This window comes from Neoarius graeffei, chromosome 3 (genome assembly GCF_027579695.1).
Source record: "Neoarius graeffei isolate fNeoGra1 chromosome 3, fNeoGra1.pri, whole genome shotgun sequence".
In the NCBI taxonomy this organism is placed as follows: domain Eukaryota; kingdom Metazoa; phylum Chordata; class Actinopteri; order Siluriformes; family Ariidae; genus Neoarius; species Neoarius graeffei.
In genome coordinates, this window is record NC_083571.1 from 29,154,050 (window position 1) to 29,178,665 (window position 24,616).

The window sequence follows — 24,616 nt, forward strand, 5'->3', positions numbered from 1 at the left end:
ATTAGGTGATTTTAAATTTCATGACAACAACACATCTCAAAAAAGTTGGGACAAGGCCATGTTTCCCACTGTGAGACATCCCCTTTTCTCTTTACAACAGTCTGTAAACGTCTGCATGTCTTTGGACTGTGGGGGAAACCGGAGCACTCGGAGGAAACCCACGCGGACACGGGGAGAACATGCAAACTCCACACAGAAAGGCCCTCGCCGGCCACGGGGCTCGAACCCAGACCCTCTTGCTGTGAGGCAACAGCGCTAACCACTACACCACTGTGCCACCAGATTGAGTTCCAAACGTTCATTTTCCAGCACAAAATTAAACATTACAGAAAGAAAAAAATTTGTATCTGAGCAGCATATTACATAAGAGAGCACTTTTCAGATTAAAAAAGAAAACGTAATGAAGGCTGCTGGGTTTTGGTGCAAAATGAAGAAGCGAATGTGACAAAGTCTCCAGAAGAACTGTGGCTGGTTCTGTAAGATGCTCAGTCAAACCTACAGCTCATTTCCGCATAAAACTGCACTCAGTGGATCTGAAATTACCAGTTTTTTGTTTTTAAAGCAAAGGGTCGTCTCACACTAAATATTGACTTTGTTTCATTTATTATGGCTTACTGCTTCCTATTTATAGCCTAGTATTTTTTTAATGTCGAAACGTTTCATTATTTTTAAGCCATTTTTGTTCGACAGCATTTCTTGACATGTGTCTAAGACTTTTGCACAGTACTGTACTGTATATTGTTGTTCCACAGGAACAGGAGTGTGCTGCTTTGCATGTAGAGAATCCACACAAAGGAATTACACAAAACCTATTCAAGCTTGTTCCATTAAAAAATAAAAATAAAAATCGATTTCAAAGATCCCCGTAAAACACATTTCTGCGCTGTCCACCTAACACATGTAATCCTACACACTCCAGTGTTACAGCATGTTGTTGTGCCCCTGTAAGTGTACAATGTGTGTGTGTGTGTGAGAGAGAGAGAGAGAGAGAGAGTACACAGTAGCGGTGATATAAGACCCATCTGTCTGTTCAGCTCGCTGTCATTTTTCTTCATTTCGCACTCATCCGTCTCTCATTTCTCTCTGTCTCTTCATTCCTCTCGCTCTCATTTGTTACCATCTCAGATGCAGATCTCCACATGACAATCAGCAGCTCGCGCACTCACTCACACTCTCTTACACACACACACTCACACACACACGCAGGCACTCCACAGTTTGATAAGCGCATGATAAAGCTGTTCACAACAAGATATTAAACAGCATCAGGGTTTAGCAGCTGTTACTTGTAACTTTAATGATAAAATGCTACAATTCCGAATAACGGATCAAAGACGTACAGAATTTACAAAACACCAAAATGTATGATGAACACAAATATACAGATTTAAATATGTATTGTTTTGTTTTTTACAGGACAACAGTGGGGTGAGATGATATGTGAAGTTATGTTTTATTATAATCCAGTATATTCATAATAATTACCATATCCACTGGCCAGCCACTTTATTCGGAACAACATCCATCTGCTGTTTTTTGCAGTTCTCTAATCAGCCGATCTCTCGACAGCAGCACAATGCATAAAATAATGCAGATACAAATCAAGAGCTTCAGTTAATGTTCACTTTAAACATCCGAATGGGAAAAATTGTGATCTCAAATTGTGACTTTCACCGTGGCATGGGTTTTGGTGCCAGATGGACTGGTTTGAGTATTTCAGAAACCACTGATCTCCTGGGGTTTTCACACACAACAGTCTCTAGAGTTTACACAAACAGAATGGTGCAAAAAAAACAAAAAACACTGAGTGAGCAACAGTTCTGTGGGTGGAAACAAACGCCTTGTTGATGAGAGAGGTCAGAGGAAAATGGCTGGATTGGTTCAAGCTGCTAGGAAGGATATAGCAACTCATATAATCACTCTTTACAACTGTGGTGAGCAGAAAAGCATCTCAGGATGCAACAGCAGAAGAGCACATTGGGTTCCACTCCTACAGCCAAGAACATGAATCTTAGAATCAACAAGTTCCTATTAAAGTAGCCGGTGAGTATATATGTAATTATCCAATCAGCTAATCTGACCAGAAACAGGAATCTGAGGATGGAACCAGGAAACATCACCTGGTCTTTTTCTGATCTGATCTGATCTGATCTGATCTGATCTGATCTGATCTGATCTGATCTGATCTTCAATTGTCCTGTGTCCACTACAGCCTCCGGATATGCTGTTTTTGCTATTTTTGCTCATCCGCCTCAAATTTTGATGTGTCGTGCATCCTGAGATGCTTTTCTGTTCACCACGGCTGTAAAGAGTGATGATTTGACTTAACATAGCCTTAGCTTGAACCAGTCTCACGGTTCTCTCCTGACCCTCTCTCATCATCAACCTGGATGTGTTTTTGTTTTTTTTGCACCATTCTGTGTGAACTCTACTGTCAAGACAAAGCTATGCATGAAAATCAGCAGTTTCTGAAACATTCAAATCAGCTAGTCTGGAACCAAGAGTTCAGTCAGATGTGCTGATGTTATCTGAAGCCCTTGACCTGTCACATGATTTCATGTATTGCTCTGATGATGGTCTGATTGGAGAATTGACTAATTATTGAGACTCATTATTCACTCTCTCTCTCTCTCTCTCTCTCTCTCTCTCTGTATGTGTGTGTGTGTGTCTCTCTCTCTATCCAGTCTCGTCTCTTCCTCTCTCACTTTTACCGGGATCATAACATCGAGCTGTCGAAGCTCCTCCATAGACTCGGTCAGCCTCTCCCAGCGTGGCTCCGTGAGGAACTACAGAAGGTCAGGTAGCATTTATTCCACTGACCCTACCACTCCTCGGATCAAAGATCAAGGGTCGTGACCATAAAGGACACTGCACCTGGAGGAAAAGAGGCAAGAGATTGACAGAAGGCCAGAGAGAGGTGCTGCTGCACCTGAAGTGCTAGATTGTTGGAGGGATTCTGCAAAGGCAATACACAAAACTCAGAGAGAGAGAGAGAGGCTGAACAGCTGGACCTGGATATCAAACACTGAGTGAAAGACCAAGAACTGGTTTTATTCCATAATGTATCCAAAATGCAAGTCCAAAGCAAGGAATTGTGCTACGTTTCTTTTTTCTCTCAAACGAAATAAATGAGTCTTGGTGGGGTGGGGTGGGGTGGGGTGGGGGGTTCAATCGTGTATTCTTATTTAATAAGAATCAGTCAGTGTCATGAGTTTTGGCAAGCTGCAGAAATAAAACCAGTTCTCAGTGACGGTCTCTGCTGTACTCCATGATCTGGTCATCATCTTCATTACACGCCAAAGTTTAAAGCAAATCTAACAAGACCTCGTTCTTTTTCTCTGACATGACCACTGCTCGTATTCTCTTTTCTCACTTGAACATGAACTTTTTCACAAACAACAGGCAAGAAAATGTATTTACACTGGAGGTTAACAATGGTGTGTTACAGTTTGAGTCTTAATCAGTGAAGTTAAGCAGAGTTGGATGATGTGAAGGAAATAAATACATTTATTCTGAATTAACACTGAATGGAAGAGCTCACTGGGGATGCAATGCTGAGAGTAGTGTGTCTGTGTGTGTGTGCTCACATAGGCCAGAATTCCCGGTGTGAAAGTTTCCTGCTTTTTATTTTTTTGCCTCATTTGAGCAGAACTGCTCTGGAAATCTGTACAGAATATATTATAAATATGTATTAAACACTCGAAATATGTTTTAATACCACGGTAATTTTCTCTTGAGTTTTTTTCTTTGTGTGTGTGTGTGCGCGCGCACGCTCCATACTCTGGCTTGTTCAGCGACAATACTTTTATTAAATGTTCCTAAGTCTATAAATCATATTAGACCACAGCATTGTTGGAGTACTGATTTTGCTTCCTTGGAAGACGTTGATGAGTTTCCTATAACAGCAACTCTGATTGTTTAAATCACAGGTTTATACACTACCGTTCAAAAGTTTGGGGTCACCCAGACAATTTTGTGTTTTCCTTGAAAAGTCACACTTTTATTTCCCACCATAAGTTGTAAAATGAATCGAAAATATAGTCAAGACATTTTTCTGGCCATTTTGAGCATTTAATCGACCCCACAAATGTGATGCTCCAGAAACTCAATCTGCTCAAAGGAAGGTCAGTTTTATAGCTTCTCTAAAGAGCTAAACTGTTTTCAGCTGTGCTAACATGATTGTACAAGGGTTTTCTAATCATCCATTAGCCTTCTGAGGCAATGAGCAAACACATTGTACCATTAGAACACTGGAGTGAGAGTTGCTGGAAATGGGCCTCTATACACCTATGGAGATATTGCACCAAAAACCAGACATTTGCAGCTAGAATAGTCATTTAGCACATTAGCAATGTATAGAGTGGATTTCTGATTAGTTTAAAGTGATCTTCATTGAAAAGAACAGTGCTTTTCTTTCAAAAATAAGGACATTTCAAAGTGACCCCAAACTTTTGAACGGTAGTGTATCAATGCCTAGGTTGTAATATGTTCACGTTTCAATCATAACATCATAAACCTGAACATAAACTAATACTAATAATAAACAGAGAATTAATTGGTGATTATGGTGAAACATTTTTGGAAAGGAGTGTCAGTGTTTTCTAACAGTCAGTTGGTGTCACATGACATTTACCGGTAAAGTCTGGTTGGGTTAGGGATCAGCTCTAGCTGCATTATGTAACTGATAACAGGAACTAACTTGTCTCACAGTTATCTAACTGCTGTCATATAAGTGAAGAAAAATACTTCAGGAAATGCTGCTATAGGAAAATCATCAGCTTTGGCGTGGCAACAGTAAATCTACTTCATATCAGGCCTGTTGTACTCGCTAATATGGTTCTAAACTGTCCTTGCAACATAGACCAATTATTACGTATTAACTTGTAAAATGTATCGCTCACTTAAAGCTCATTAATTATCCAGTACTTTAAATAAATCTCACAGAAATGGTTTGATATCACTGCTGGATCTTTAGCAGAAAACCTTCAAGGCAAGTGGAAGAAAAAGCCATGTTACTATCCAATGGTTTTACTTTGAATATACCATCATGTTACTTATGAAAAGTAAAAACAGACATACATCTGTCTTGTTGGGTCTTGCATGTGTGTGTGTGTGTGTGTATGTATGTATATATATATATATATATATATATATATATATATATATATATATATATATAATAATCTTCCTCCTGCAACCCTGTAGAACAGGATAAGCGGCTACAGATAATGGATGGATGGATATTCTTCTTCCTTACATTAGTCCCGCATGGGTGCAGGGTCCTCAGCTCAGCTCAGCTGTCTCCACTTACTCCTATCAAAGACATCTTCTGGTTTTGCTTTTGTGGACTTTAGGTCCTCCTTTACTGAGTCAGCCCATCTCTTTTTGGGTCTTCCACATGGCTGCTTGCCTGGAATGTCCAGTGCTGTTGCAGATTTAGCCACTGCTCCATCTGAGCTTCGCATGATATGGCCATACTATCGGAGGCGCCACTCTCTCATCTTTGCAGTGATTGGAACCAACCGTATTTTCCTATGGACTTCTGTATTTTCCACATGGTCTAATAGAGTCCTTGAGACCAGCGTAGCATTTTCATCTCCATGACATGTAGACTTTGCTCATGTTTTACAGTGACTGGCCAACATTTACAGCCATATAGTGCTACTGGGCGTACCATGGTCTTATATACTTTAGCTTTCAAATTGGTCGGCATCCTACGGTCACAAAGTACACCTGTTACCTTTCACCATCTCAGCCAGGCAGCATTTACGTGGGCTTTGGCATCTTGGAGGGTATCTACATCCTCACAAAAGACAGAATTCAGATATTTAAACTGGGTGACTTTGGGAAGGTCCTGCCCACTGATGGCAATGCTGCCATCTATTTGTGAACCAGATTCCATGTACTCGGTCTTCACTAGGTTCAGGTACAGACCATACCCATCTAGCCTTGTTTCCAGTTCTTGGCGAGTGTTTGCAGCTAGAAAAACACCGCCTACATAGAGAAGTGTGATATATATATATATAGGGGCGGCACGGTGGTGTAGTGGTTAGCGCTGTCGCCTCACAGCAAGAAGGTCCCGGGTTCGAGCCCCGGGGCCGGCGAGGGCCTTTCTGTGCGGAGTTTGCATGTTCTCCCCGTGTCCGCGTGGGTTTCCTCCGGGTGCTCCGGTTTCCCCCACAGTCCAAAGACATGCAGGTTAGGTTAACTGGTGACTCTAAATTGACCGTAGGTGTGAATGTGAGTGTGAATGGTTGTCTGTGTCTATGTGTCAGCCCTGTGATGACCTGGCGACTTGTCCAGGGTGTACCCCGCCTTTCGCCCGTAGTCAGCTGGGATAGGCTCCAGCTTGCCTGCGACCCTGTAGAACAGGATAAAGCGGCTAGAGATAATGAGATTATATATATATATATATATATATATGTGTGTGTATGGATGTGAGAGTATTGTGCAAAAGTCTTAGGCACCATATTTTTTTCATACAAACTTTGTTATAGATTTCTATTTTCTGACTTCTACATTATCAAGTCAGTTCAAAAATATTTTAGAGTTCCAAACGTTCATTTTCCAGCACAAAATTAAACGTTACAGGAAAAAATGAAGGCTGCTGGGTTTTGGTGCAAAATGAAGACGCGAGTGTGACAGTCAAAGTGTCCCGAAGAACTGTGGCTGGTTCTGTAAGATGCTCAGTAAAACCTACAGCTCATTTCCGCATAAAACTGCACTCACTGGACCTGAAATTACCAGGGTTTTATTTGTAAAACAAAGGGTTGTCTCACACTAAATATTGACTTTGTTTCATTTATTATAGCTTACTGCTTCCTGTTTATAATATTTTTTTAATGCAGAAACATTTGATTTCATTATTTTTAAGCCATTTTTGGTCGACAGCATTCCTTTACATGTGCCTAAGACTTGCCCAATACTGTATATGGGTGCCTAAACTTTTGCACTCCATGCTAAGTGTGCGTTGTAATAGATGAGTCTGTCCATCCAGTGGTGCTGCAGTCACACTGGTGAGCAAGGTGAGGATTTTCCACCACATTTCACAACAAAGGTGCTTGAGTAATAGATTAAAAACAGACCAGTACATCCATATTTATTAAGAAACTGAATAGTATGTAGTTAACAGTGTTAAATCAGTGAGGTGCAACCCTATAGTTTTATATCAGTGCTCAGAATCCAGTACAACATTTCCATCAGTTGGCAGTTAATAATATAAAACAATATTATTTAAAACTGAGATTCTCTCAATGACATAAGATATATGCTGCATTTTAAACCAGTTTGTGTTCGCCAGGTTACGAAGCACTTTGCAAGTAAAAGCTACAAACAAAATCCTGGGTAGGCAGAAGGAGAGATATCTAACATCCAAAAGGACAAAAATCTGGAACAATCAACTCAAAAACATCTTTCTCCCCTTTCTCAGTCCACTCCTACCTCCTAAAATGCTCCATTTTCCTTTTTTTCTTCCTCATTCTTTCTCAAAGTTCCAGAGAAAACTCATCTCCTTTCACAAGTGGGTGCCAACACCTTGAACAACCTCAGTGAAACAAAGAGCTTCTGTCCTGAACGCTAATATTCACATCTACTTGGTGTTCTGACAGGAACGGCAGCCATTTTAGAAATGCTTCGAGTAGCACATTGGTTTATAAATATAAGATATAATAAATGTGCAATGAAGTAAAATAAATCTAATAGAAATAAATCCGGCTGTGTTGTCCGGCTGATGTCAATATCATTTTTAGTCTCATCTCATTATCTCTAGCCGCTTTATCCTGTCCTACAGGGTCGCAGGCAAGCTGGAGCCTATTGGGAGCCACTTTTGCATGATGGTGGAGACAGGCTGGAGTGAACCATATAACACTTTGTTCGAGATATGATCTCTCCAAGAGATGCCATAAATGAAATGCAGCATTTTTGTGTACGTGCCGTCTAACTTCTTTCTCATCTCATCTCATCTCATCATCTCTAGCTGCTTTATCCTGTTCTACAGGGTCGCAGGCAAGCTGGAGCCTATCCCAGCTGACTACGGGCGAAAGGCGGGGTACACCCTGGACAAGTCACCAGGTCATCACAGGGCTGACACATAGACACAGACAACCACTCACTCTCACATTCACACCTACGGTCAATTTAGAGTCACCAGTTAACCTAACCTGCATGTCTTTGGACTGTGGGGGAAACCGGAGCACCCGGAGGAAACCCACGCGGACACGGGGAGAACATGCAAACTCCACACAGAAAGGCACTCGCTGGCCACGGGGCTCGAACCCGGACCTTCTTGCTGTGAGACAACAGCGCTAACCGCTACACCACCGTGCCGCCCCTATCATTTTTAGTCTTCATTAAAAAGTATGAAATTTTCCAAACAGCTCAAATGTAATCCCTGAGCACTTCCTCACACACATCCCAAAGTGGTGCACTCTGAAACTGGAGACTCCTTCCATAAATGTGTGTCTCTCTCTCAACTCATCCAATGCCTTGAGGCGACGGTGAGACCATGACGAAATTGGAGCTCCAAAAATTCTTACCAGTCATTGCCAGACGTGGACAGTAACGAAGTACATTTACTTGAGTACTGTACTTAAGTACACTTTTTGAGTATCTGTACTTTACTTGAGTATTATTTTTGTTGGAAACTTATGACTTTAACTTCACTACATTTGAAAGACAAATCTCATACTTTTCACTCCACTACATTTCTATCAAGGTCCTCGTTACTATGAAGCAGCTTTGAAAGTGGATGTTTTTTTCTTTTCTTTTCTAAAATGTGAGTGGTTTTTTCGCAGGTGACACTGAGACAGTCTATCAGTAATCACTAGGGTCACGTCACGTCCATAGACTGTATAAAGTCAAGTTCAATGATTTCTCAGCAGTGTGATTTGAACACCATCAGTTGATGGCAGAATGGAAGGAGGCGGTTCTTCTGGGGAATGTACGCACTCATGGCTATACCTAGAACCCATGTTTCAGTTTTCTGAAAGGATTAAAGATTCGTTTTGTTTGAAATGTTCACTTTGTTTGCTTAAAACAAACCACATCACAGCCTACAAAAACTCGCCTTCCAACTTGCGGAAGCATATTGAAGTCTGTAAACATTTTATTCCAAGAGAAAGCTTGCAATGAAGTTGTCTGTGCTTTTAGAGCTAGCGATAACGTTGCAATAGCTATGCAGTCTGGTTAGTCAAATGACTTTCTATGGATTTGCCCACTAAGTTGCCATCGCCTTGTCCATGGCTAACGTTAACACATAGCTAGTTAACTTGGACACTGTTAGGTTAACAGAGTTACACTAACATGAATAATGTTAACTTATCTGAAGTCCTTTCAGAACTGTTTTAGCATAATCTTGCCAAATAAGCAGAATGTAGAATGTACTTTTCTAGTAACATTTGCGACCCAATATGATGTCAAGTTTGAAAAGAGTTTGCTAGCATGTCAGGTGGAGCTTCAGTGCTACAGGTTCTACAAGCTAGTCAGTAAATCCAGTCAGTTGCTTCAGAGGCATTAGGTTTTGTAAGCATTGTGGCAATAATACAACAATGCATTGACAGAAAATGTACTTTTAATACTTAAGTATTTTTAAAAGCAAGTACTTAAGTACTTTAATTTAAGTAAAAATTTCACTGTACAATTTTCACTTGTATCAGACTAACATTTAACCAGTGGGATCTGTACTTCAACTTAAGTAATGAAGTTGGGTACTTTGTCCACCTCTGGTAGTTGTGGTTTTCAGTTCCTCACAATCAAGATTTGTTTCCATTTCTATGATTTTCTTCAAAGTCACATAAGGATGACCAATTCCCCTTCATGTATCTGGTTCCCAGAGAAGTTTGCCAGCAGGTTCATTACTACAGATGATATGTCCAGCTAATGCCAATTGTCACTTTTGCATGATGGTGGAGACAGGCTGGAGTGAACCATATAACACTTTGTTCGAGATATGATCTCTCCAAGAGATGCCATAAATGAAATGCAGCATTTTTGTGTACGTGCCGTCTAACTTCTTTCTCATCTCATCTCATCTCATCATCTCTAGCCGCTTTATCCTGTTCTACAGGGTTGCAGGCAAGCTGGAGCCTATCCCAGCTGACTACAGGCGAAAGGCGGGGTACACCCTGGACAAGTCGCCAGGTCATCACAGGGCTGACACATAGACACAGACAACCATTCACACTCACATTCACACCTACGGTCAATTTTGAGTCACCAGTTAACCTAACCTGCATGTCTTTGGACTGTGGGGGAAACCGGAGCACCCGGAGGAAACCCATGCGGACACGGGGAGAACATGCAAACTCCGTACAGAAAGGCCCTCGCCGGCCACGGGGCTCGAACCCGGACCTTCTTGCTGTGAGGCGACAGCGCTAACCACTACACCACCGTGCCGCCCTAACTTCTTTCTACAAGCAGCATTTAGTGTCCAGGACTCAGAACCATATAAGCGTATAGTTTCAACACATGCTTGAAATACTTTGGTCTTTGTGTTGTTTTTGATGGGAGCTTTCCAGATTTTTTGTAGCGAGTGGAGTGCGCGCCATGCCTGGCCAATTCGGACATCCATGTTGAGTGTTGGTGTAGCCACCTAGATACTTAAAGTCATCAACGCATTCGATTGTGGAGCCGTCTGAAGAAAGCCACAGATTGTGTGAATAAGGATTCAGGTGCATATATTTTGTCTTTGGGGCACTGAGGTACAGACTTTTATCTTGACAAATATTCTCCACCCTGGTAAGTACAGTAGGTCCTGTGCGGCTTTGATTGAGTCCTCAAGAAGTGCTATGTCATCTACATAGTTGAGGTCAGACAGAACTTCCGCAGGATGGCAACGACTACGACATCCCATGTGTCCCTACAAATTTTTTTTTTTTTTAATTTACAATCGTTATTATTAATCTCATATCACATAGAGCATTCACTGGAGGAAAGTCATTAATATACATAGAAATGCATATTAAAGTGAGTGTATTATTAATGTAAACCTGTTATTTGAATTACAGCTGGAACTACTGTCACAACTGCTCTTAGAGAAAATTAATCAATAGCGATGCACGATGTGTGTCAAAGTTACTGAATAAAAGTTTTCTAAGTTTTACTTTACACTCTCAGAAAAAAAGCACACTAAACTGTACCTTTCCTTGATGCTGTGGTGGTACCATTACTTTTACTACAGTGGGGCTTGAAAGTTTGTGAACCCTTTAGAATTTTCTATATTTCTGCATAAATATGACCTAAAACATCATCAGATTTTCACACAAGTCCTAAAAGTAGATAAAGAGAACCCAGTTAAACAAATGACACAAAAATATTATACTTGGTCTTTTATTTATTGAGGAAAATGATCCAGTCGTTCACTGACCAAGTATGTGTCCTGATCTGAACCCAGTCGAACACCTATGGGGAATTCTGAAGAGACAAGCTGAGCATCACTCTCCATCCAGCATCCAGTCACTAAAAGAGGTCATTGTTGAAGAATGGAAAAAGATTGATGTTGCAAAATGTCGCCAACTTGTTCATTCCATGCCTAGAAGACTTGGTGCTCTCATCAAAAATCATGGAGGCCATACAAAGTACTAGATGTAGTAGTTTTTGTTGTGGGGTGTACTCGTTTTTGCACCCCCCTAATTTGAGTAAAACTGAAAAAAAAATGTGTAATCTAAGTTATATTATTAACCTTACTTTCATGTTATAAGTTAAACAGATGTTATATTAAACTTTGTCTTGTCAACATTTTGGAAATTGTTTGTGTTCATTGAGATATTGTTTAAAATGTTACTTTTCAAAGGGGGTGGACTCATTTACGCTGAGCACTGTATAATATTTTTGTCTCATTTGTCTAACTGGGTATTCTTTATCTACTTTTAGGACTTGTGTGAAAATCTGATGATGTTTTAGGTCATATTTATGCAGAAATATAGAAAATTCTAAAGAGTTCACAAACTTTCAAGCACCATTGTATGTATCCTTCACCTGGAAATATAAATATAGTATAAATTAAAAAGGATTTAAGGTACATAATAAAAATGTGGACCATAATTATCTTTTAGAGCACATATTTAAAGGTGTACTACATACACTTTTCTAGGAAAAAAAATTATAATTATTCCATGAAATCGAGTTGTACTTGAGAGCTGAAAGCTAACAAGGCACATGCCATGTACAACGAGAGTGAGCAAAACAATTGTTTTATTACAGCCACATACACTGGATTTTGAGAAACAGAGCATTTCTTATGTTTTGCTAATTTTTTGGTAACGTGGCCAAGCGGTCTAAGGCGCTGGATTAAGGCTCCAGTCTCTTTGGGGGCGTGGGTTCGAATCCCACCACTGCCAACATGTTTTGGGCAGCACGCTGGTGTAGTGGTTAGCACAGTCGCCTCACAGCAAGAAGGTTCTGGGTTCAAACCCAGCGGCCAGCGAGGGCCTTTCTGTGTGGAGTTTGCATGTTCTACCCGTGTCTGCGTGGGTTTCCTCCGGGTGCTTCGGTTTCCCCCACAGTCCAAAGACATGCAGTTAGGTTAATATGGGATGGCCTTGGGCTGAGGTGCCCTTGAGCGAGGCACCTAACTCCCAACTGCTCCCCGGGCACTGTTAGCATGGCTGCCCACTGCTCTGGGTATGTGTGCGCTCATTGCTTATGTGTGTGTGCATGTGTGTGTTCACTGCTTCAGATGGGTTAAGTGCAGAGAGGAAATTTCACAAGTGTGTGATGAATAAAGTTGTGCTTTCTTTCTTTCTTTCTAAATGAAAACTTTATACAAAATGTCCGACAAAATAATTTCCACTTAGGCGGACTTCTTAAAAACCTATCAATGGCTGCATTAATTTTCTTTAGTGTTGTTTTTTTGTAGAAAATGCCGTCTTGCTGTCATGCTGAGGTATAGAATAGCTTTAGACATTTATTTCATTCTTCCATGGACATTTCAGTGATGTAATTTTCAAACTTCTTTGAGCTTTTGAACCAGTCTAAAAAAAAAATCAATAAACTGTAATGCTTAAAGATGAAGAATGTAAACAAACCAGCAAAATGACAGGAGCAATTTGTGGTAAATGCGATAATAATTCTTAAAAAGTAAAAAAAAAAAGATATGTTCTTACCATCAAATACTTTCATTCCATATTTTGTTGACTTTTTTTTTGGGGGGGGGGGGGGGGGGGGGGGGGGGGTTGGTTTTCAAGTAGAGTTTTTATTTTGTCCTTGATGGGTTCAGCAACACGCGCCGCAATTTTGTTTTTCTGATAGCCCTAGTAGTAGAGTAGCCAATCAGAGTGCATGATTGCTCATATCCAGTGATATATATATATATATATATATATATATATATATATATCATCTCATTATCTCTAGCCGCTTTATCGCAGGCAAGCTGGAGCCTATCTCAGCTAACTATGGGCGAAAGGCAGGGTACACCCTGGACAAGCTGCCAGGTCATCACAGGGCTGACACATAGACACAGACAACCATTCACACTCTCATTCACACCTACGGTCAACTTAGAGTCACCAGTTAACCTAACCTGCATGTCTTTGGGCTGTGGGGGAAATGGAGGAAACCCACACGGAGGAAACCCACACGGACATGGGGAGAACATGCAAACTCCACACAGAAAGGCCCTCATCGGCCACGGGGCTCGACCCCCGACCTTCTTGCTGTGAGGCGACAGCGCTAACCACTACACCACCGTGCCGCTATATATATATATACACACAGTACAACCCCGATTCCAAAAACGTTGGGACAAAGTACAAATTGTAAATAAAAACGGAATGCAATGATGTGGAAGTTTCAAAATTCCATATTTTATTCAGAATAGAACATAGATGACATATCAAATGTTGAAACTGAGAAAATGTATCATTTAAAGAGAAAAATTAGGTGATTTTAAATTTCATGACAACAACACATCTCAAAAAAGATTGGGACAAGGCCATGTTTACCACTGTGAGACATCCCCTTTTCTCTTTACAACAGTCTGTAAACATCTGGGGACTGAGGAGAAAAGTTGCTCAAGTTTAGGGATAGGAATGTTAACCCATTCTTGTCTAATGTAGGATTCTAGTTGCTCAACTGTCTTAGGTCTTTTTTTATCGTATCTTCCGTTTTATGATGCGCCAAATGTTTTCTATGGGTGAAAGATCTGGACTGCAGGCTGGCCAGTTCAGTACCCAGACCCTTCTTCTACACAGCCATGATGCTGTAATTGATGCAGTATGTGGTTTGGCATGTTGGAAAATGCAAGGTCTTCCCTGAAAGAGACGTCGTCTGGATGGGAGCATATGTTGCTCTAGAACCTGGATATACCTTTCAGCATTGATGGTGTCTTTCCAGATGTGTAAGCTGCCCATGCCACACGCACTAATGCAACCCCATACCATCAGAGATGCAGGCTTCTGAACTGAGTGCTGATAACAACTTGGGTCATCCTTCTCCTCTTTAGTCTGAATGACACGGCGTCCCTGATTTCCATAAAGAACTTCAAATTTTGATTCGTCTGACCACAGAACAGTTTTCCACTTTGCCACAGTCCATTTTAAATGAGCCTTGGCCCAGAGAAGACGTCTGCGCTTCTGGATCATGTTTAGATACGGCTTCTTCTTTGAACTATAGAGTTTTAGCTGGCAACGGCGGATGGCACAGTGAATTGTGTTCACAGATAATGTTCTCTGGAAATATTCCTGAGCCCATTTTGTGATTTCCAATACAGAAGCATGCCCGTATGTGATGCAGTGCCGTCTAAGGGCCCGAAGATCATGGGCACCCAGTATGGTTTTCCGGCCTTGACCCTTACGCACAGAGATTCTTCCAGATTCTCTGAATCTTTTGATGATATTATGCACTGTAGATGATGATATGTTCAAACTCTTTGCAATTTTACACTGTCAAACTCCTTTCTGATATTGCTCCACTATTTGTCGGCGCAGAATTAGGGGGATTGGTGATCCTCTTCCCATCTTTACTTCTGAGAGCCACTGCCACTCCAAGATGCTCTTTTTATACCCAGTCATGTTAATGACCTATTGCCAATTGACCTAATGAGTTGCAATTTAGTCCTCCAGCTGTTCCTTTTTTGTACCTTTAACTTTTCCAGCCTCTTATTGCCCCTGTCCCAACTTTTTTGAGATGTGTTACTGTCATGAAATTTCAAATGAGCCAATATTTGGCATGAAATTTCAAAATGTCTCACTTTCGACATTTGATATGTCGTCTATGTTCTATTGTGAATACAATATCAGTTTTTGAGATTTGTAAATTATTCAATTCCGTTTTTATTTACAATTTGTACTTTGTTCCAACTTTTTTTGGAATAGGGGTTGTATAAAATATATTATTACGGTCAGTTAGAAATGTCCTCATTTTTGAGAGAAAACAATTTTGTCCATTAAAATAACATCAAATTGATCAAAAATGCTGTCCAAACACTGTTAATGTTGTAAATGACTATGGTAGCTGGAAATGGCTGTTAATGAATGAAATATCTGCATAAATGTAGAGAGGCCCATTATCAGCAATAGTTAGTCTTGAGTTCTAATAGAATGCTGTATTCACTAATGTAAGTCTGTCACTTTAAAAAGGTTAAGTGATCATTAGAAAACCCTTCTGCAATTATCTTAGTACAGCTGAAAACAGTTACACTGATTACAGGAGCAATAAAACTGGGCTTCTTCAGACTACTTGAGTATTTGGTGCATCAGCAAATGTGGGTTCGACAAAGAACCTTCTCCTGAAACTCATCAGTCTTGTTCTGAGAAATGAAGGCGATTCCATGCAAGAAATTGCCAAGAAACTGAATATCTCCTACAATGCTATGTACTATTCCCTTCACAGAGCAGCACAAACTGGCTATAACTGTGTGGCAGCGGGGGCGTGGTCAAGCATCAGTCTGTGAATGGAGGGCGGAGTTAGGGAAGGTAAGTGGCAGAATCACTACACCTGATGGAAATTAACCTGTGTTTGTGTGTCTTCCCCAGTGACCGCGCCCTATAAAGAGGAGAGGGAGAGCAGAGGAAGAGAGCTCTCCCCCAACCTGGACGCTTGTGTGCAGGCGTGTGTGTATGTGAGGGAGTGAATATAAAAGCTGAAAAGCTAAAATAAAAGAGTTTTTGAGAACTCAGTTCTGGCCTGCCGTGCTTCTGTGCTCCACCCACCTCGAACTCTTGCTACAAACTGCAACAGAAAGAGGAGTGGAAGGCCCTGATGCACAGCTGTACAAGAGGATAAATTCATTAGAGTGTGTAGTTTGAGAAACAGATGCCTCACAGGTCCTCAACTGGCAGGTTCATTAAATGGGACCCACAAAAGACCAGTGTCAACATCTACAGTGAAGAGGCGACTCTGGGAAGCTGGCCTTCTAGGGAGAGTTGGGAAGAAAAGCCCTATCTGAGAATGGCCAATAGAAAGAAAAGATTGAGATGGGCAAAACAACACAGACACTCGACACAGGAAGATTGGAAAAAAGTGTTATGGACCGACCAATCCAAGTTTGAGGTGTTCGGATCACAAAGAACATTATTCATGAGACGCAGACCAAATGAAAAGATGCTGCAGAAGTGCTTGACACCATCTCTCAAGCATGGGGGAGGCAATGTGATGGTCTGGGGCTGCTTTGGTGGTGGTAAAGTGGGAGATTTGTACAGGCCCCTTCTTCAAGGGACCTTGAAGAAGGAAGGCTATCGCTCCATTTTGCAACACCATGTTATACCCTGTGGACAGTGCTTGATAGGAAGCAATTTTGTCCTACAACAGGACAATGACCCAAAGCACACCTCCAAACTATACATCCATCCATCCAATATCCGTAACCACTTATCCTGTACAGGGTCGCAGGCAAGCTGAAGCCTATCCCCGCTGACTATGGGCAAGAGGTGGGGTACACCCTGTACAAGTCGTCAGGTCATTGCAGGGCAGACACATAGAGACAAACAACAATTCACACTCAGATTCACACCTAACCACTGCACCACCATGCCACCCCTCCAAACTATGCAAGGACTATTTAGAAAAGCAGCGGACAGCTGACATTCTGTCTATAATGGAGTGGCCAGCACAGTCACCAGATCTGAACCCTATTGAGCTGTTATGGAAGCAGCTTGACTGAATAGTACGTAAGAAGTGCCCATCAAGCCAATCCAACTTGTGGGAGGTGCTCCAGAAGCATGGGGTGAAATCTCGTCAGATTACCTCAACAAATTGACATCTAGAATGCCCAAGGTCTGCCAAGCTGTAATTGCTGCAAATGGAGGCTTCCTTGACAAAAGTAAAATTTGAAAAAAAAAAAAATCTTTCAAATAAAAATCATTATTTCTAACTTTGTCAATGACTATTTCTTGTACATTTTGTAATATTTTCTATTCAAACTCATTTCATGTTTTTTTTTCATGGAAAACAAGGACATTTCTAACTGACCCTAAATTTTTGAACAGTAGTGTAATACGTGTGTGTGTATATATATATATATATATATATATATATATATATATATATATATATATATACACGGAAGGTACAAAAGGTGTACGATTAATGATACCACTACACAACAACGAAAAGTACAATATTTTTGCTTTTCTTTGAGATTGTAAAATTTTCTAAAGTTTTACCACCAAAGATGAAGTTTAAGGAAGTACAATTACTGATGTAATGAATACAAAATAATAAAAAATACAACACTGAATGCCAATTTTTTAGTACATATTGAACAAATTTAAGGTTTAAATTACAACGTAAACCTTAAAATCTCACAAGTATTAGCACAAAGTTCTCAAAATTTAGCCAACGTGCTCTCACGCTTGCAATAAAAACATGCTTCATAAATTAACAAAGTTAGAGGAAGTTTAACTCAACCTTGAAAGTTTTCATAACTTAGTTTGGAACTCTAACTATATAAGTTTAAATTCTTTACATTAAAATATTATAAACTCACTGAATCAACACATAATTCATGGAGATTCTTTAATTTGAGTTTTTATTTGATTTTGAATCATTAAAAGTACAAAAAAAATCCAGAAAATAAAGTTAAGAAAAACTATGAGGTTGCTACAAGTCAGACTTCAAACCTAATCTAATACGTTTTTAACGTTTCTTACAAGTGTAAAAATTGTTAGACTATAGTGGCAAGAAAAAGTTTTTTTTTTTTTGCTAAATATATTCTTATTTGTTCAAATGAATTGTTACTTTTATTCATATTGCACTACACCAATGAGATCTACAATTTCCAGAACATTCTTAATAACACCAATTCACCAATACACTTTTACATTGAACTTAAGAAAGCAATAGCACAGAGAATGAACTGGATATATGGAATAGAAGCATTAACATTGATTTTGTCATTAATTCCAATGACAGTGTAATACAAAGCAGTTGTTCATTCAGAGGTCAAAAATATGTCATGTAAACATCTTAAGTGAGGTTAATCCTTAAGGGTACACTGAACCCAAGTCTGGTGTTTTTACCTACAACTGTAATGTGAATAAAAATGAGGTAACAGTTTACTCAGTACAGTGTTATTAGTGTTAAATCTTGTAAAGCATTGTAAAAATCATTCATCGTGTCAGGAATAAGCATGGCATGGATAAAAATGTTGTTAAACAGGAATACAAATTAAAAAAAAAAAATCTCAATTTCTGACTTCATTTCAAAGTAAAGGCAAAATCAGCAACTTACAGGATAGCTTTAATTAGAGATGGCATATATATTTAGTGTAATATTAACACCTAAACATCTTTCTCATGAGGAAAACAAGTGGGAAATTTGTCTGTAATGTGTATATGGATTGAATAATAGTAATATTTCAGAGTAACAACAGAATATTCGCATTTACTTTTCCACTTTTCACATATGATATACACTGCCAGTCGAAAGTTTTTGAAAAAGATTTTTGGTTAAACTTCAAGATTTCATGTCCACTCTTTTACACTGAGAAACTCGAAGTAAGGAACATAACTATATTCATAACTGATACAGTTGTTCCTAACTGTATAATATTAACAATTCTCGACTTAAGTGTTACACTAAATTCTTTACTAAACAAGTGCACTCACCCTGAAATAATCATTAATAAAATAATTATCGGCTGTAGAACTATGAGGGTGGAAGCCATGTTGTTAGATTAAAGCAATTTTGTGGTGATTAATGTGATCATTTCAACTTGCCCTAATCATGCAGTAATATATTGGTGATATACTGGACCTCTATTAATTGTTTATTTCAAAGTTGGCCATTTTTTCATTCATCAGTGTGGTTATATTAGTCTTTTGTAATGTGATGGCAAAACCCAACACCCACCCACCAAACCATCCAACACTATCTGCTTCTTCAGTCTGCATTTTCTTTTCCCAAGTTTGCGTTTAAACCCCATCTCTAGCACTTCTACTCTAGACAAATCTGGCAAGCATGAGAAACTCACAGGTGATTTGTATAATCTGAATAGGAAGCCAAGAACTTAAGAATCAATTTAAGCAGGTATGTAGCTCAACTCTGAATGCAAGTAACTTTCCACTTCAGTCGTCAACTCAAATCACGTTATTTGAAGTTCTGGTACAATCTAGGAGTCCTTAAATACAAAGGATTTTCTTTATTTATTCACCAACAGGGAGCATTATAAGCTGTAATATTACAAAAAAAAAGTTTGACTGGCAGTGCATGTTATTTAAATGAATGATGGCTAAAGATAGTCATAGGCGATATTCTATTTTATGATTAGAACCTGCCTTGTTTGTGGATGTATACATTCCTGTTAGTCATACATGATTCTCACTATTCAGTATGTATCAGGTAACTTTACCATTTACAAGTTTAACATGTGCCATGTTTCTTGAGTGGGTGTGGCTTAGTTTGACTCTTCAAACCATATTAACAAACTCAATTTTGAGATTTTGTTACTTAACAGTTTGCTTGTGAAACTGGCCATGGATACAGGAACTTAAATGGTTCTCATTGATTATTATTATTTTTTTTTTCCAGGACATAGACACATTGGTCATAGGTGCATCTTAAATACCTCAAGCTGATTACTGGACTGATTACTCCTGTGTATGTGTCTTTTTTATTAAGGCTTATTTATATTATTTATTTAAATTTATTCATTGCTTATTTTATCGTAGCTAAAATGATATATTAATATGTTGTGCTCACTGAGAATTTAGTGCAAACTTCTTTCTCGGCTTGTGTGAGTCATGACTTATAGAAGTACATTTCTCCTCACTTGATGTTAAAATGCATTAAATCCCAGTGCTTGGCTCATCACACAGCTCACACGCTCCAAATGACGTCATCTTTCCAGGGAGGCATTTACGATGTTGCTGCTATGATGATGATGTCCAACAGAGCAACAACAGAGTGATCAAATCTCACAAGATCGAAGCTTCTTTCAGACGTTTGACTGTAATGTGTAACATGAATTTACATGAAGTAACTAGTCTTATATACACTCACCAGCTGCTTTAATAGGAACTTGTTGTTGATTGTAAGATTCCTGTTCTTGGCTGCAGGAGTGGAACCCAATATGTTCTGTTGTTGCATGCTGAGATGCTTTTCTGCTCACCACGGTTGTAAAGAGTGATTATATGAGTTGCTATATCCTTCCTGGCAGCTTGAACCAATCTGGCCATTTTCCTCTGACCTCTCTTATCAACAAGGCGTTTGTTTCCACCCACAGAACTGTCGCTCACTCAGTGTTTTTTGTTTTTTGCACCATTCTGTGTAAACTCTAGAGACTGTTGTGTGTGAAAACCCCAGGAGACCAGCAGTCTCTGAAATACTCAAACCAGTCCATCTGGCTCAAACCAACACCCATGCCACAGTGAAAGTAACACTTTGAGATCACAATTTTTCTCATTCTGATGTTTGAAGTGAACATTAACTGAAGCTCTTGATTTGTATTTGTATGATTTCATGAATTGTGCTGCTATCAAGGGATTGGCTGATTCGAGAACTGCATGAAACAGCAGGTGGATGGGTGTTCCTAATAAAGTGGCCAGCGAGAGTGTGTGTGTGTGTGTGTGTGTGTGTGTGTATATTTCATGCTCCATAGTTGCCTGTGTACATACACAGTGGTCCCTATAACCTCTAAGTGCTAGATCTAAAACCCACAGGAAAAGAAAGATGAGGCTGTGCTCATGTTACCGCATAGTTTTCAATACAACAGTTAAAAACGTTCCGTAATTACAGGCTGTGACAATGTCATCCTCTTGTTCGAAATCATAATTACCCTTATTGACCATCTTAAACTGGTAAGAAAGCCTCTATGTGCTTTTTTTTGTTTGCTATTCTTGTTGATTTCATCTCCTGTTGGCTAGTGACCTTCGTGATCCAGGGCATGAAGCTGGACACTCTGGAGTACACACCCGGAGAGTCTTGCAGTCGGCACGCGTGACCCCAGGACGTGACACCGTACACAATCCATCTACCACCTCTCTCGCACACCAACGGGCCACCGCTGTCACCACGGCAACTGTCCACATGGCGACCACTGACAGCAGAGCCAGCGCACAGCATGCGGCTGGTCAGCTGGTTGCCATAGTGACGCTCGCAATAGCGTTTACTCAGGACCGTGATGGCAGCCTGTTGCAGGGTTTTAGAGTATGCACGCCCTGAGGGAACACACACACACACACACACACACACACACACACACACACACACACACACACACACACAGTCAATATAGCAGAGCAGCCTGTACATGCAAGTATAAAGCACTCTATTTCAGATCCAAGGTTGTAATCTGGTAACCTTGACTGATAAGACAACACTAAGTCATATTCCAGTAGCACACATTTCAGCCAAAGGGTGGGTTATATTACTATTACCATTACATATACTGTATTACCTATTTGCCGTAAAATCCGTGTCCATGATCTAACTTATCAGTCATTTTCAATTTTTTAAAGGTGGCATATTATTCCCCTTTCCCACAAGTTAACACAGTTCCCGGAGGTCGTAATGAAATGTCTGTGACATGCTTTGGTCAAAATGCTACAAGGATAAACAGCTCTGTTCAAAACAGCTCATTTGATTGAGTGCCTGTTCCTTTAAATGATAATGAGCCACTGCTCACCCCACCCCCTCTTCCGCCATTCAATCAGGGAGCACTTTCCTCATTCGCAAAGGCAGTTCTAAGCATGAGTGGCGATACTCAGATGAGGGGGCGGGATCATTCTAATGAGCTCCACTTGTGACACAGAAAGAGGAACCGAATCTGAACAGCTTGTTGAAGGACATGTTTTCTGGACTGGGTTGGAAGAGTTATTTCAGAGTTTTAAGGTTGGTAGGCTCTAGATACATACATGTTATTTACCAGCTGGGAGGGCCGTATGGTGAAATACCGTGACCGAGGTCTTGAAAGTACTGAGCGAGGCCCTCTGGGCCGAGGTCAGTATTCAAGGCCGAGGTCACGGTATTTCACCATACGGACCAACCTTAAGCTGGTAAATAACATTTTTTCTTTACCAAATTCTAACAGAAAACGAGAGCGCCCGAAAGGGAAAACCGAGCCGAGCCGCCATTTTGAATCCTCATTCACAGCTATAATGCAAATGGCTTCCTCCTTGGTATACAAGTGCACTTCCATGGCAGGAAAAAAAAAAAAAACTTCATTTTGCCGCCTATGTAGTCCCCCATTTATACAAAATTGAGTCATTCAGGATTCAGCCATGTTTTTGCTCGGCGTGAGTAACAGTTACAGGTTTTTAGCTTTCTCCTAAAATGTTTTCTTCTATTTCTTCTTCCTCAGGGTAGTAAAACTCACTTTCGCTGTGAAGACTGTAGTTATCGCTATCCATGATGTAAGATTAATGCTATTTTCCTGAGAAATGCAAAAATAAATGTTGACAAAAATTGCTACGATATTTGTTTTTATTGTGAATGAGCGAGTAGCCAGAGGTCCGTAACCGGGGTCTGTAACTGGGGTCTGTATCATAGGATACGGACCTGCTCACCAGCCAATCAGAGTGCAGGATTTGATGGAAACCGGACTGCGAAAAAAATAAATGTATATTATTTACCAGCTGGGAGGTCTGTATCGTGAAATACCATGACTGAGGTCTTGAAAATACTGACCGAGGCTCCTGGGCCGAGGTCAGTATTTTCAAGGCCGAGGTCACGGTATTTCATGGTACAGACTGACCTTAAGCTGGTAAATAATTGTTTTTTTCTTTACCAAATTCTAACAGAAAATGAGGGCGCCCGAAAGGAAAACCATATTTCAAACAAACCTGCTACGAGCTCGTCAAAAACCTGTTTGACAAGCTATGTCAGCTTGGAATTTTCGAAAAATAAAAAACTTGATCTAGGCGACACAAAACCAGGTGCTTTCGCTGTGAACACTGTCGTTATCGCTATCCACGCTATCCATGCTAAATAAATGCTATTATACTGAGAAATGAGAAAATAAATGTTGACTTGGAATTTTCAAAAAATAAAAAACTTGATCTAGGCGACACAAAACCAGGTGCTTTCGCTGTGAACACTGTTGTTATCGCTGTCCATGCTAAATTAATACTATTATACTGAGAAATGAGAAAATAAATGTTGACAAAAAATTGCTACTATGTTTGTTGCTGTTGTGAACGAGCGAGTCGCCAAAGGTACGTAACTGGGGTCTGGATCGTAGGATTCCGGACCGCTCACGAGCCAATCCAAGCGCACGATTTGATCCAAACCGGACTGTGAAAAAAATAATCAAATGTATGTACATAAGCACTGAAAAAGTGAGTTTTTCATAATCAAAATTTTAGGAGAATTTACACTATCTATCTATCTATCTATCTATCTATCTATCTATCTATCTATCTATCTATCTATCTATCTATCTAAATGGTGAATCTGTGTTATATATTCACAATATTAAACCTCGTTTTGTGGCTATTTTTGATTTTATTTCATTTTATATGGACAAAAAAAACCCCACACTGTTTAGCAGTGTTTATGATTCAGAAATAAAATGAGGGGGTTTTTTTTGTCAAAAATTTTCTTCATTTCAAATATTGTGAGAATCAAACTGAATCGAACCATAAAACCCGAATCATCATTCTGTAATCACACAATCGTGTCATTAAAAACAAACTAGAATTTCTTAATAAATCTTCTCAAAGCTTCGTATTCCAAATTCTGCCAGTTTATACAGACTTGAGAAAAATGCAATTCGCTAGGCTTTGGGGACGCACTCATTGAGGACAGTATTGAGGACAGTCTACAGAGAAACGCAAGCACTTTACGTTTTCTCTGGCTTTCAGAAATCCGAGTCGATTGAAAGAAATGCACATTGAGCATCGAGTGCCATGAATTTGATCCAGCTGACCTTCGTGAAAACAGCTCATAAATCAGGAATGGTATTCACAGCTGAATGTTAACATTACAAACTGGACAGTGTTTTGAAGCTGTACAGCACAGATGAATGTGATGATCAAGTGGTTTACATGCATTTTATAATCCCACGGCAAAATTCCTCACGGGTCAGACGCACAGATCCGAGTCACACTCTTTTTCTATAAATATTAGCTTCTGTACTATATCCATTTTCTGTTCTGTACATAACGTATGTTTGTAATTTCATAATTTCAGCGTGTTTGCCTTAACTTTAACTTTCTCGATCTGTGAGTTTCTCCAGACTCAC

The 24,616-nt window shown here is 39.8% G+C and overlaps 2 protein-coding genes and 1 non-coding gene across 6 annotated transcripts in view; 2 read left to right on the forward strand and 1 right to left on the reverse strand.

The window, feature by feature from the left end:
• Positions 1 to 17,212, forward strand: part of ndst3 (N-deacetylase/N-sulfotransferase (heparan glucosaminyl) 3) — a 167,881-nt gene extending 150,669 nt beyond the window's left edge. For 2 of the 3 annotated variants that reach the window (XM_060916595.1, XM_060916596.1), the window contains exon 14: positions 2,685 to 3,127. In XM_060916595.1, the coding sequence (XP_060772578.1) occupies positions 2,685 to 2,804 (120 nt within the window). In that variant the 3' untranslated portion in view covers positions 2,805 to 3,127. Of the gene's footprint in view, positions 1 to 2,684; positions 3,128 to 15,828 lie in introns of those variants that run through there. The other variant, XM_060916597.1, reaches the window with a different exon arrangement.
• On the forward strand, positions 12,254 to 12,335 carry trnal-aag (transfer RNA leucine (anticodon AAG)). The gene has a single exon. It is a non-coding gene; the product is annotated as a tRNA-Leu (tRNA).
• A 3,904-nt stretch (positions 17,213 to 21,116) lies between the features above and the next one.
• The window catches only part of prss12 (serine protease 12), a 78,360-nt gene continuing 74,860 nt past the window's right edge, over positions 21,117 to 24,616 (reverse strand). For both annotated transcript variants that reach the window (XM_060916598.1, XM_060916599.1), the window contains one exon: positions 21,117 to 21,593. In XM_060916598.1, the coding sequence (XP_060772581.1) occupies positions 21,226 to 21,593 (368 nt within the window). In that variant the 3' untranslated portion in view covers positions 21,117 to 21,225. The remainder of the gene's footprint in view (positions 21,594 to 24,616) is intronic.